At 27.2% G+C, this 12,035-nt stretch overlaps 1 protein-coding gene across 1 annotated transcript in view; it reads right to left on the bottom strand.

Moving 5' to 3' along the window:
• Positions 1-459: 459 nt before the first annotated feature.
• The window catches only part of LOC103573199 (unc-112-related protein), a 36,151-nt gene continuing 24,575 nt past the window's right edge, over positions 460-12,035 (bottom strand). Inside the window, exons 2-8 of the mRNA XM_008552171.3 lie at positions 8,675-8,908; positions 7,112-7,380; positions 6,585-7,004; positions 3,285-3,713; positions 2,974-3,186; positions 1,177-1,413; positions 460-1,104 (exon numbers count right to left, since the gene is read on the bottom strand). Coding sequence (XP_008550393.1) covers positions 904-1,104; positions 1,177-1,413; positions 2,974-3,186; positions 3,285-3,713; positions 6,585-7,004; positions 7,112-7,380; positions 8,675-8,908 — 2,003 coding nt within the window. The 3' untranslated portion in view covers positions 460-903. The remainder of the gene's footprint in view (positions 1,105-1,176; positions 1,414-2,973; positions 3,187-3,284; positions 3,714-6,584; positions 7,005-7,111; positions 7,381-8,674; positions 8,909-12,035) is intronic.

Consider the following 12,035-nt stretch of genomic DNA (forward strand, 5'->3'; position numbering starts at 1 on the left):
TATATTTTATATATATCTTTTTTTTTAATATACAAACTATAGTCTATCAATTTACAAAACTAGATTTTTATTTTTATTCAATTAATGTACATCTAGATTAAAATGACAGTGAAAACGACACATAATTAAAATTCTTTTTTTTGCTCAGTTGTAAAAAATAAACTTGATAAATAATTTACAAAAATCCATTAAATAATTTATTAATTAGCCCTCAGATATTTTTTTTTTTAATTCTATAAAACTTTTATCGAGTTTATAATCATGAATATTTATAATTGATTAATTAATTAAATTTTATTATTTAAAAATCCAAGGGTTTAATTATTGAATGCTTGTAGAGTCGCACCCGACAATAAAATAAAAAGCAATATTCAATTAAAAAAAAAATGACAATGACAATTAATAGTTATAAAAAATAATAATTATAATTAGATATTAATATAATAAAATTAGTTGTAAAAATTCTAAACGTCTAGATTAAAATCTTGTATATAAATATAGCATTTAAAATATTTTTAAAAAACCGACAATTAAAATGATTAATTAAAATTTAAATTTTTTCGCGGTTTTATATAAATCAATTTTGGTTTGATTACTTCATGTTGCACATTATCTTCGATTAATAATTAATTATCAGTAGATATCTATATATTTATAATTATATAAAATTATATATTGTATATTATTTTTACAATAACAAGTCACTAGGCACTCATGTATATGTTTTAAAATATTTCGTAAGTAATAAGTTTTTTCTATGTTACATAACAAACACGTTATCTTTTCGCAGTTAATTTTACTATCCAACAATTATTTTATTAAATATCATTATCTTTTATTTTATATTTACTTTTAGTTATTATCTTTTTTATTAAATGTCAGATATTAATTATTATTTTACTTTCAAACCCAACCACCGGTTAATTTATGAAACATTTCTTCATTTAACGTTTGATTAGCTTCTTTGGAACGCATTGACAAAAATATATAGCCTCCAATAAATTCATGTACGACTTTGCAATCCGCTGATTGACATTCGAAAATAATGTTCTCTTCTTCGAATTGTACCATCATGTGTTTTACTTCCCAATTAACATTCCACGCCTAAAATAAAATAAAACATTTATTTATTTATTTATTATTATTTAAATAATGCAATAAAAATAAAAAACAAACCTTCATTGTATTGTATCTCCATGTTTTTAAATGATCCCCGCTGTGCAAATCCATACGCATAAGTCGATTATTAGCGATTCCAAGTAATTCGTCTTTATTTTTGCCAGTAAATCGTACAATAAATAATGAGATACCATATTCAGGCAGTGATTGCCATGCTTTTATGTAATTTAATTTAGCTTCAATCAATGGAAGATCTTTAACATTTGCATGAGCTTCTAAAATTCTTTGTACCAGCTAAAAAAATAATAAATTAATTAATTTTAATGAAAAATAATTTACAGCGATTTTTTTCATTTCTTACGCTTGGTAAATATTTCAAGTAATATTAAAAATTTTACTTTTCAATAATTTAAATTACAGAATTATTTTATTTTATTGAAATCCCAAGTAGCACAGAGATAATTCTAAGATGTTTTTTAAAGGGTCACATTTTATTTTGTCTCAAAACCAAGTTTTTTTTAAATAAATAAAACATGCAGATATTGGTCCTACCCAAGTAGCACACTTAACTTTGTGACATCTATAAAATACAAATTTTTAGGCTGTTTTTTGACACATTGATAAGGTACCAAAATGTTGACAAAATCATCAGAAATTCGTCACCGAAAAAATATCTGCTTAAAAGACTTGATATGAGTGACGACAAAAAGTAAATTACAAATAGTGCTAAAATAATCATCAGAACGATTTTTTAATTGAAATCTTTTTTTTTGACATAGAAAAAATAGCAATAATTTTATATGATTCATAGGATCAACATCTGTATGTTTTATTAATATAAAAAAAACGACTTTAAGACTAAAAAAAAATTTGTCTTGTTCTTTTAAAAGATATCTCTATTAACAAATGTGTCTAGCTTTTTGTAAGTGTTATCAAATAAATATAATTAAGATGCTGTATAAATTTTAGCTGGAATCAAACACTTTATTTTAATTATATAAAAATACAACTGTAGGGTAGTTTGGTTCTATATTTACACTTTCAAAAGTGTCTGGCTTTTTCAACTCTGGCTTCAAAATTTAACTAAATTTAATTGAATTTTACGAACAGTTTTTCTGGCATATTTTTTCTCGTGAATTTGCACTCTGCGCAGTACTTCCTGTGCAAAAAAAAATCAGCCAAACATACGATTCATTATTTATCTATCCTAAAAGTATTACCGTGCAAAATTTCTAAGTGAATCAAACACTTCATCAAAATAGGTCACCAGCTCTCCGACTATAACATCTTAAAGTTGTCTCTGTGCTACTTGGGTAGGGGTCATCGAAAATTTGTGTTCTTTTTCCCATTTTAAAAACGACGTTACTCAAAAAATCGTTTAAATGAAATATTTGACAATTATTTGTAAGTTACTTTTTGTCATCATTTGTGTCAAGTCTATTGAGCAGATATTTTATCGGTGACAAATTTCTGATTATTTTGTCAACATTTTGCTGCCTTATCGATAGGTAAAAAAATTGCCATCTTATAGATGTTATAAAGCCATGTGTTACTCGAGAATGTAGATTGTAATCGCGTGTGTTTATCGAGATCGTGATTATCATAATTTATGTAATCACTACATCTAAATTAAAATTTAAACTACTGTATATAAATGGTGTTGATTTATAGAGAATTTAAATAAACTTGCGACTCTGTTGATATAAGTAAGTAACTAAGTACTTAGATAAAAAATAAAGAAAGTTTTAGAGAAAAGTAAGTTAAACATTTAAATACAGAGTTAAGATACTTATCAAGTATAGTGATTATCTATTTTTATCTCATATTTAATAGTAAAAAAAAAAATATACTCACTTTTCCTCTAAGTTTCTTAGAGTATCTGGGCGCTACGTAATCTTCTGGTGTAATATTAAGTGAAGTAGGACTAATCGCAGGTGCTGGAGCTGGTCTTTGTAATTGTAAGAAAGCAGTGATACTATTTACTTCACTTTCATATGATGAGTCTGCTAATGATCGGCCTTTGGCAGCCAATCGACACGCAGCCATCCACTTAGCATATTGTTGTTCCTAAAAAAAAAAATAATAAATAATAAATTACCATAAAGATATTCATAGTTCCAGTAACTTTAAACTAATACTAATAAATATAAAATAAAATATATTACGGTATCACATCTAATCCACATTTCCGTCATTCCATCAGCACTGGGCACTTCCAATCTAATCCCATAACGGCCTTGAGAGAGATGAACGTCAGGTGTGACTTCACATCCACGTAAATTAATAATATAAGCTGGTGCTTCAGAACTGTTGCTCTCTTCTCGTGTTTTATATAATCGTAGCTGTAGATCTCGGCATGTGAACCAGTAACGTTTAAATGCCTTGAGCGTAAAACGTTTTGGTTTGAAGAACCGAAGATAATCACAGAGCTCTGGTACTTGAGTAATATCGCTGGTTCCATTACTGATACTGCTACCTTCGAGACTAACTTGTAGATCCGTTAGTGCTGCATCAATATCATCTTCTATCAGTGAGGGTGATCCATTGCTCTCGTAACTTGGCTGTGGCATACTTGCCTGGAGATTCACTTGTACCTTTTAAATAAATCAAAATTTATTTATTTTTATTTTATTTTATTATTGTAAGAAAAAACTGGATGGAAAATACTGAGAATAAATTTGAGACGAGTTTATCGATCCTGTTGCTGATGAGTAGGTGTATGTATAAAAACACGAGGTCATCGACGTGGGTTGCAGTTGTTCGTTAAACATACGGTGATATCCGTATTATATCGTACTATAGATATATATATTTTATGTGATACTTAAGACATACAATGAATTAACAAAGAAAAGACCAACGAGTTTAAAAAAGAAGAATAAGAAAGCCGTGTTAATTCATTTTTACACGATCTATCCCGAACTAGGAGAACGTACGTGGGTTCACTATAAAAAATTCATTATTTTTTAGTGACCGTACCCACGCACGTTAATGCTTAGATATTATCATTCAATTTCTATTAAATTACACTTTACACTTGTTGATTACTATTAATTATTAATATTTTTTTAAATTTTACTTTGAATTTAAAAGAAATTACTGGAAATTATTAACAAATTCAAATTAGCCGGATATATAAAATATAAATCAACTTACTTATATAATTTGTTTTTTATATTCCTTTAAGCTTTCAAGTGATGAATGTCATAAAATTTTATTTTATTTCATTTTAATAATTATTTTTTACTGCCGATGAGTCAATTAATTTCGAAGATGATATTTATTTTAAAAACCATAATTCTAATTTAAAGTGATTTTTTTTTCATGCATATTTGGTTTTTAAATACGAGTGATTTCATAGCAAGACTTACTAAACGCACTAATATCAATTATCAAAAAATAATTAAGGTTTTTCAAAAAAGGTTGGCACTGTATTTTTAATACTTTTCTTATTTAAATTTTTTTTCGAAGTTACACTGTAAAAAAATTGCGGAGAACGCAGACTAAATCCGGAGTGGATGCAGAGTGGGTGACTGTATGTTTATTTAATTTCCTTGGAATAAAATTTACTACAAAGGGGAGTTTTTTTTAATATTAAAATTCTGAATCAAAGTGAATGCGGATTTAAAAATAATCTAGATCACTCCGAAATCACTCCGCTGGAAAACAAACTCCGTTGAAGTCCGTATTCGGAGTGAATTTTTCTAAAAATCTAAAACTCTGAATGAAGGAGATAATTTGGATTTAAATAAAATCCGTAATCACTCCGAATTCATTCACAATTTTTTACATGATACTGAAGCTAGCCGACATCTAATAATTTTTGAAATTTATTTAAAACGATAAATGATAAAAAAAAAATATTTAAAAAAATTGCACCTATAGTTTTTTAAATTTTTTACATGTGCATATTTTTAGATTTTTTATTTGTCATTTAGTCGTTGTAAAAAAAAGTTTTTAATTGTCTGCCAACCAGAATCATTTTTTTACAGTGTATATTTAAATTGTATTTTTATTAAAATTTATGCTTAAATTTTTTTAATTATGCAAACAAATCGATACTCATGGAAAATTACTATATTTTTATGACAATTATCCTTGAAAATTGGACAAAGTTTTTAACAATGGGTTTTTAAATATTGTCATTAGCTGCAAGTGTTTTTTTTTTCGTTCAGATTAATTAAAATAAAAATTTGATCAGTCGTAAGATACGTGGGAACGTTTTTCAGTACATTTATTTTATTAAAAAAGAAAAAAAAATAATGGTAACTATAATGTAATTTATGATCGTGACTATCAGTAAGAGGACTTCACTAAATTAAAATAGTTTGATAAACTTTTTTTTAAGATACATAACCTTATAGTTTCATAAAAAATTTTCTCATCATATAAAAGTGTTTTTTTTTTACATTATAAAACCCCATTAACAATATCTATGAAAAATATTTTTTTATAGTGTTATAAAAAAAAAAGTCATAAATCGTGAGCTGATACAATCCAAGTGTCCGCATTAATTGCTGACTTTTTTTTAACTATTATATAGTTAGTGTCGTTGAAATTAATTAAAATATTATGACCCGATGATGGAGAAGTGCTTCCTTGAAACGGAATAAAATAAATTTTTTAATTAATCCTTATCAAATAATTGATCAGGTTGACTTGCAATTATTTTTCAACATATTTTAAAATTTTTCTCAACACCAATCTAGCTTATATAGTTAGTATTAATATTTAAAAGTGGTCGCGAACAAGTGGATCGTGAGTCATAAGTCTTCTAGGGAACGTGAAAAACAACTATGGCATTTTATATAAAAACAAATATTTTCTACGAAAGGTAACAAAATAAATTATTTTATACAATTAAGTAATAAATTGTTTTGTTCAAATTTTTATCGAATTAACGTTTTTATTTTTCGCAGTCACCAAATTTTAAAGAGTGATTTTTTAAAAGTTTATAATGGAAATTTTTTGGTAATTAAATTAACAAAAAAAAAATTTTTTTAGTCCATTAATTTTATAACCAAAGTAATTTTTTTAAAAATAAATTCTACGTAAATTGAGAAAAAAAAATTTTCTAGAGGTAAAGAGCCGTGGGCTTAAAAAAAGTTATTATATCTCTAGGTCAAATTTAATAACGATTGATTAAATATTTAAAAAGATATAAAACAACTTTGAAGGCAGAGTGAACATATATAAAGTATGAAGTCAAACTAGCCTTAAGTTTTCAGCACCCGTAAACGTTGAACATGGGTCATTAGTGGCCGCTGCTTATTTAACTATGTTATTCTGTAAGGAAAAATCTGAATAAATTCGTAGATTTTCTTTGGACTTCTAATTCCATTTTCATTAAAGATTTTCATAAAAATTCTAAGGCATGTAGGCTGTTTACAGTAGAATATTTGGACACAAATGACCCATGTTTAACCGATTAGGACCAGTTTTCAGTGTAAAAATATTTAGAATACCTGTAGGGCAGCAAACATAAGCATTTCTTCTTCAGTACAATCGATTTCTTCGGCAAGAAGCTGCCATTTAGCTTGTTCGTAAATCATGTTTATTCTAACAGCATCAGTTTTAGGATTTAAGTCATAAAATGAATAAAATTTAAATTTAAGTCTGAGAATATCATATTCTCTAATGCCTTGTTCCATTATTGAGAGAGATGAGTCGAGCCATGCTACGTTCATTCGTGCACGTTCGACAAGATTTTTCGGTTTTATTAGTTTGGCATGAACGTCTGGTGATGCCGCGGATGGGCTTTGAGCCAATGATTCGGTCATGCCACCATTTAATGCCTCTAAACTCATTGTACTATTGTTTGCATTGAATGAACCGGTACTCCCAAATCCTGAAGAGTTGTTATTTCTCTTCCATGTACCCGTATGCTGTGATAAATAAATAAATAATAATAATGAGTTATTAATATATTCAGAAAAAAGTATAATATAAAACACATTTTAATATAAAAAAAAAGCAAAGAGGTAGATCTTACTGAAACTGGAGAACTGATGGGCGTGCTGTGATTCCTATTGTTCGGGGTGACTGGAGCGCACATAAAAGGACTGCTCTGATCTAAACTTCCATTCGATCCTTGTGGACTTTGACTGACTGGGATAAAAGTGTTTGTATCCGCTGGCACGTTCCAATGCCCGTTCTTTTGATTTTCTATCTTCTTTTTTGCTGGCAGATCTTTCAAGTTGTACTTCAAGTGATTAGGCTCAAGGGGTTTACAAAATGATAGCTCTTCTGGATGTCTAATTCCTTAAAAAAAAAAAAATAATATTTTTTCTTTAACTTTCTGCTATGAAAATTGGAAATTTTCAAAAAAAGGAAGTTATCGATTTGGTCCGATTTTCGAAAATTAGGTTTTCATCAGATCTCAACGTTTTGAGGTCCTAGAAAGCTATTTTATTTCTGGGTGGACATCCAGCCGTGTGTGTGTATACTTTTTTTGTCCAATGATATCTTTGGAATTAATTAACCGATTTGAGCCTGTTTTGCAGCAATCAAAAGGGCTTACAAAGACTTAGAACTGATTAGATTTTGAAGTCGATAAAAATCAAAAACATTTTTTTTTTTTTTTTTTTTTTTTTTTTTTTTTTTTTTTTTTTTTTTTTTTTCAAGTTTTTGTTGCATAACTTGTAAGTCACTCAACTGATTCGTTTCTAAGTTTGATCAAATCTAAGTCTCAACGTCTCAACGAGTTTTTAGGTCTGCCCTTAGAGCCAACCGTTTTTCATATATTTTTTTGAATCTTTCGCTCAATAAATATCAAATTTAATGTCATTGTGTTCGAAAATTTTTTAATAAATAGCGATTAATTTTTAAACTTTTCTAAAAAAAAATATTCAAAGGCCTAAAATATAATTTTTTCTGGAATTTTTAAAATCGCGAATATCATCGAATCAAAAAGTATGAAAATTTTTTAATAAAATGTATTAATTTAAAAAAAAAAAAATTATTTAGATTTTCATGGCGAATTCAATAATTTTGCTATGAGCTGTTTTAAAATAAAAATATTTTCATGACGATTATAAAAAAGTGTTGCTGTGATCAACGTAAAGCATTAAATAATAAAGTTATTGTCAATGTAAATATTGCGTCACTGCTTCTATTTATCAACAGTTTATGACCTAGTATGTGTCAAGATCATTTCCGGTTGGTAATTTTCCTCACTTGCCTGGTAAGTATAAATAAATTCATTGTTTTTAAAAAAACTAATAAATTAAATAAAACTTAAAAATAAAATAATATATTTTTTTACTAACAGCAAATCAGATTTTATGCTTCCTCTAATTGTATGATAATTTATCACCCCATTAGCTTAATTAAAAACTGCTATCACTTGTTTTTCTAACACGACCTTCGCGTGATAAAAGGACATTTATATATGTATTTTTTTTTTCATTCTATAAAAAATAACTCTGATATTTACTTTAAACAAATTTTAAATAAAATTGAAATATTTATTGACAGAACATTTATTCAAAAATTAAAAAATTAAAATTTTGAAAACTGTTAAATTGAATAACTTAAAAAAATAAATAATAGTTACCTAGTTCTTTACAAAGATTTATAACAGCATTAAAAGTCTTTACGGAAAAATCAACTCGACAATCAAGATAACGCATGTCTGGCAATTGTACACGAAGTGTTTTGTGCATTGGTGTAAAATGTAAAAGAGCATCCGCTGCAACTCCATACTGATCCAAAGTACTTCTTGTTCTTGTGAGCCAGTGATTTCTTTTAGGCCACCAAAGTGCATGATCTGACCAGTCCATTGCAATATCTAAAACAAAAAATCATAATAACGCAATCATTAGTAATTTATTAAATAATAACAATAATAATAACAATACACTGTACAAAATTTGCAGAGTAAACGCAGACTAAATCTGGAGTGAATGACTGTTTATTTATTTAATTTCCTTGGAGTTAAATTGACTCCGAAGGGGAGTTTATTTTAATATCAAAATTTCGAATCGAAGTTAATTGAAATTTAAATAAAATCCGTAATTACTCCGTATTCACTCCCGATTTTTTACAGTGTACACATTAAGGTTTTCATAGCAATGATATTTTCGAATAATCATGGAAATGAATAGACAAATCTATGATTATTCTCTTCAATCCTTCTTATACTTGAAAATAGTAAATTTTCTAATTAATTGTTTTAAAACATTAATTTAAATGACGAATAATTAGAAAAAAAAGTAATTGACTAACAAAAAAGAAAAAAATCATTGATGTTTAAAAATCCTGAAAGTAGTAATACTTCCGGATGTCCGTTACGGTTCAACGCATACATTGAAGCGGATGTTAGTTCTGAAAAGCATTCGATTTAACGATAGTCGTTAAATGCTTACGCAAGTAACTCGTGTTGATATTGTATACGTAAACGTTGATTTTTTTTTCGGCAGTTTAAAGTCTTTTTATAAAAATTTTATTATATTTTTTCAAGAATCTAGATGTTTTAGACGATGCAGTTGCTGAAATACAGAATCAACCGTATTCAAGACACGTGCGTCCGTAGGATTACGTGCATTCTTCGGTAACATCTGTTTTAATACTGAATTTCCGCACGAAAAACCATAAAAGTCTACTAAACTGACACATTTGTTCAAAAACATAGACATATATATGTATATTTTTTTCAACTTTGTTTTACCTACTGACATTAAAAAACTTCGTTTGAAGTATGCTTACATTATTTCTGATAATTTTGATCCTTATTTAATTTTAGATACTTTTAAATGCATTATACTTAAATAAATTTCAAAAGGAGTTTCCAACTAAACCGCATAAGCGTCTTTAAATTTATTTATTTAAAGATTTTGTCCACAAATAATCCTCTGATGTATATTTGTACAACGTATTACATAAATAAATAGGGCAGTTGTATTTTGTAAGAAAGAACTTCTAGTACAGCCCTTGTCACCCTATTCTTTATTTTTTTTTTGTTCTTGGGTTTAGTATGTACAAGAGCCACTCCCAAGACCTCATTCTAAAGACCTACCCCTTAGCAAAGACAAGAAAAATGAGAAAGACTTTGTAGTGTAGTGTTTAAGGGGTTTCATAGCTCGAGTCTTTCTACGCTGAGTTTTATTACATATATTCCTGTTATGCAGGGAAAAATCAGTTAAAGTATACATATATATATATATATATATACATACATATAGTGAAATATTATATAGAATAAAGGAAGCTCAAGATGTTAAAAAGAAGTAACACAAACACTTAATGGTAAACCTGGAATAGGGATCTTCAGAAATATTTTTCCAGCTGCTGGTTTGTGGGTAGAAAATTAAAAAAATTCAAAGTTAAAACTTGATTTTTCTTTATCCCTGAGTCCCTGATGATACTCAATGTGTATTATGTTCGGTCAATTGAGTAATTTCATACGGAACCCCGAACAAGGTCAGCGTGGGTGAGGCCATTTGGTGTGACCACATGGCTAGATATAATAATGAAATTATATATATGTTATCCCATGAGGATAATATAATAAATTGTATTTTCCAATAGTCTACTGATAGTTTATAACCTCAGGCTATAATAGTACAAATCGTACTATTTATAAAGGGAGAGATTATGTTATCATTATCAGAAACTCTTCTTCAGCTCGTACGGTTTCGAGTACCGATTTATATTACTGTTTAAGCACGTGCTCTAAACTAGATTTTAAGGGGAAACGGAAACCATTTTACATATGTTTCTCATCTTTATAAACGTCTGCTGTTATGTCTTTGAGGATTAGATTCCTTACATTACATTACTTAATATAAGTTTTCTTCGCTATATATATACATATACATATATATTTTTTATGTTTGTTTATTTTAGCTACCCTATACTTTGTTTTTACACTGATAATGTAAATTATTTTTAAATTTTATTAACAGAACTTTAACTGAAAAAAAATTATATATAAAAAATTTTATTTATTTTATTTTAGAAAAATTAAATTACACATTAGTCATTAGATGATTTTAATGACTAGCATTAGATAATTATGTAAATTCGAATGACTAGATTTAATTTATTATTATTATTTTTTTTTTCTACTAAAAGATGAGTAAACATTGAAAAAATTTTCTTGCTAATATTGCAGCAATATATTACAAGTTTTAGTAGCTTACTATGGCAAAGTAAAATGATTCTTGAGAATTATATGGTGACCGAAAGCTACTATACGTTTCCTGGTTTAACCTGAGTATGAGTATTATACATGACCGCACATTTATTTTAAACATTTCCTGATGTGTTTTATAGTTAACAGTCTCTATTATATTATAAAACTAAATATTAAATATTAATTTATATTTACACACGTACATATACATATGTATATATTTATATAGCAATGCAAATAGATTAGACAAATAATAAATTTTCATTGCGCACCTAAAGCACGAAGCGCTGTGCTCTTTACTCTTACTTAGATTTCTTTATACTTAGAACTATTAATTGTAAAATAAAAATAAATTATCAGTAAATTTGGCAAATAAAAAGTTTATTATAAAGTTAATTAACATTAAGTAGTAATAATAAAGACAGTTGAGTTTTTGATTATTTTTGTTATGAAATTTAAGTATAATTATTATTTTGTAAGATATTTTATTTTATTAATTATAAATATTATACAAGAGTATAAATTGCAAAAAATAAGGAGTAAATTCCGAGTGATTATGGATTTTATTTAAATCCGCATTCACTCCGGTTTGGTGTTTTAATATTAAAATAAACTTCCTTTAGAAGCTAATTTCGCTCCAAACCGGAGTTCCAACACGCAGCGAATTTTTGAATAAAAATTACCTGTAAAGTTTCGTACTGTAAGGACATCTAGCCAGTAACTAAATTTTTACTATGTTTTGAGTAGAAAATGCACTTCGTTTACATGCTATCGAGTAGTA

This window comes from Microplitis demolitor, chromosome 8 (genome assembly GCF_026212275.2).
Source record: "Microplitis demolitor isolate Queensland-Clemson2020A chromosome 8, iyMicDemo2.1a, whole genome shotgun sequence".
Classification (NCBI taxonomy): domain Eukaryota; kingdom Metazoa; phylum Arthropoda; class Insecta; order Hymenoptera; family Braconidae; genus Microplitis; species Microplitis demolitor.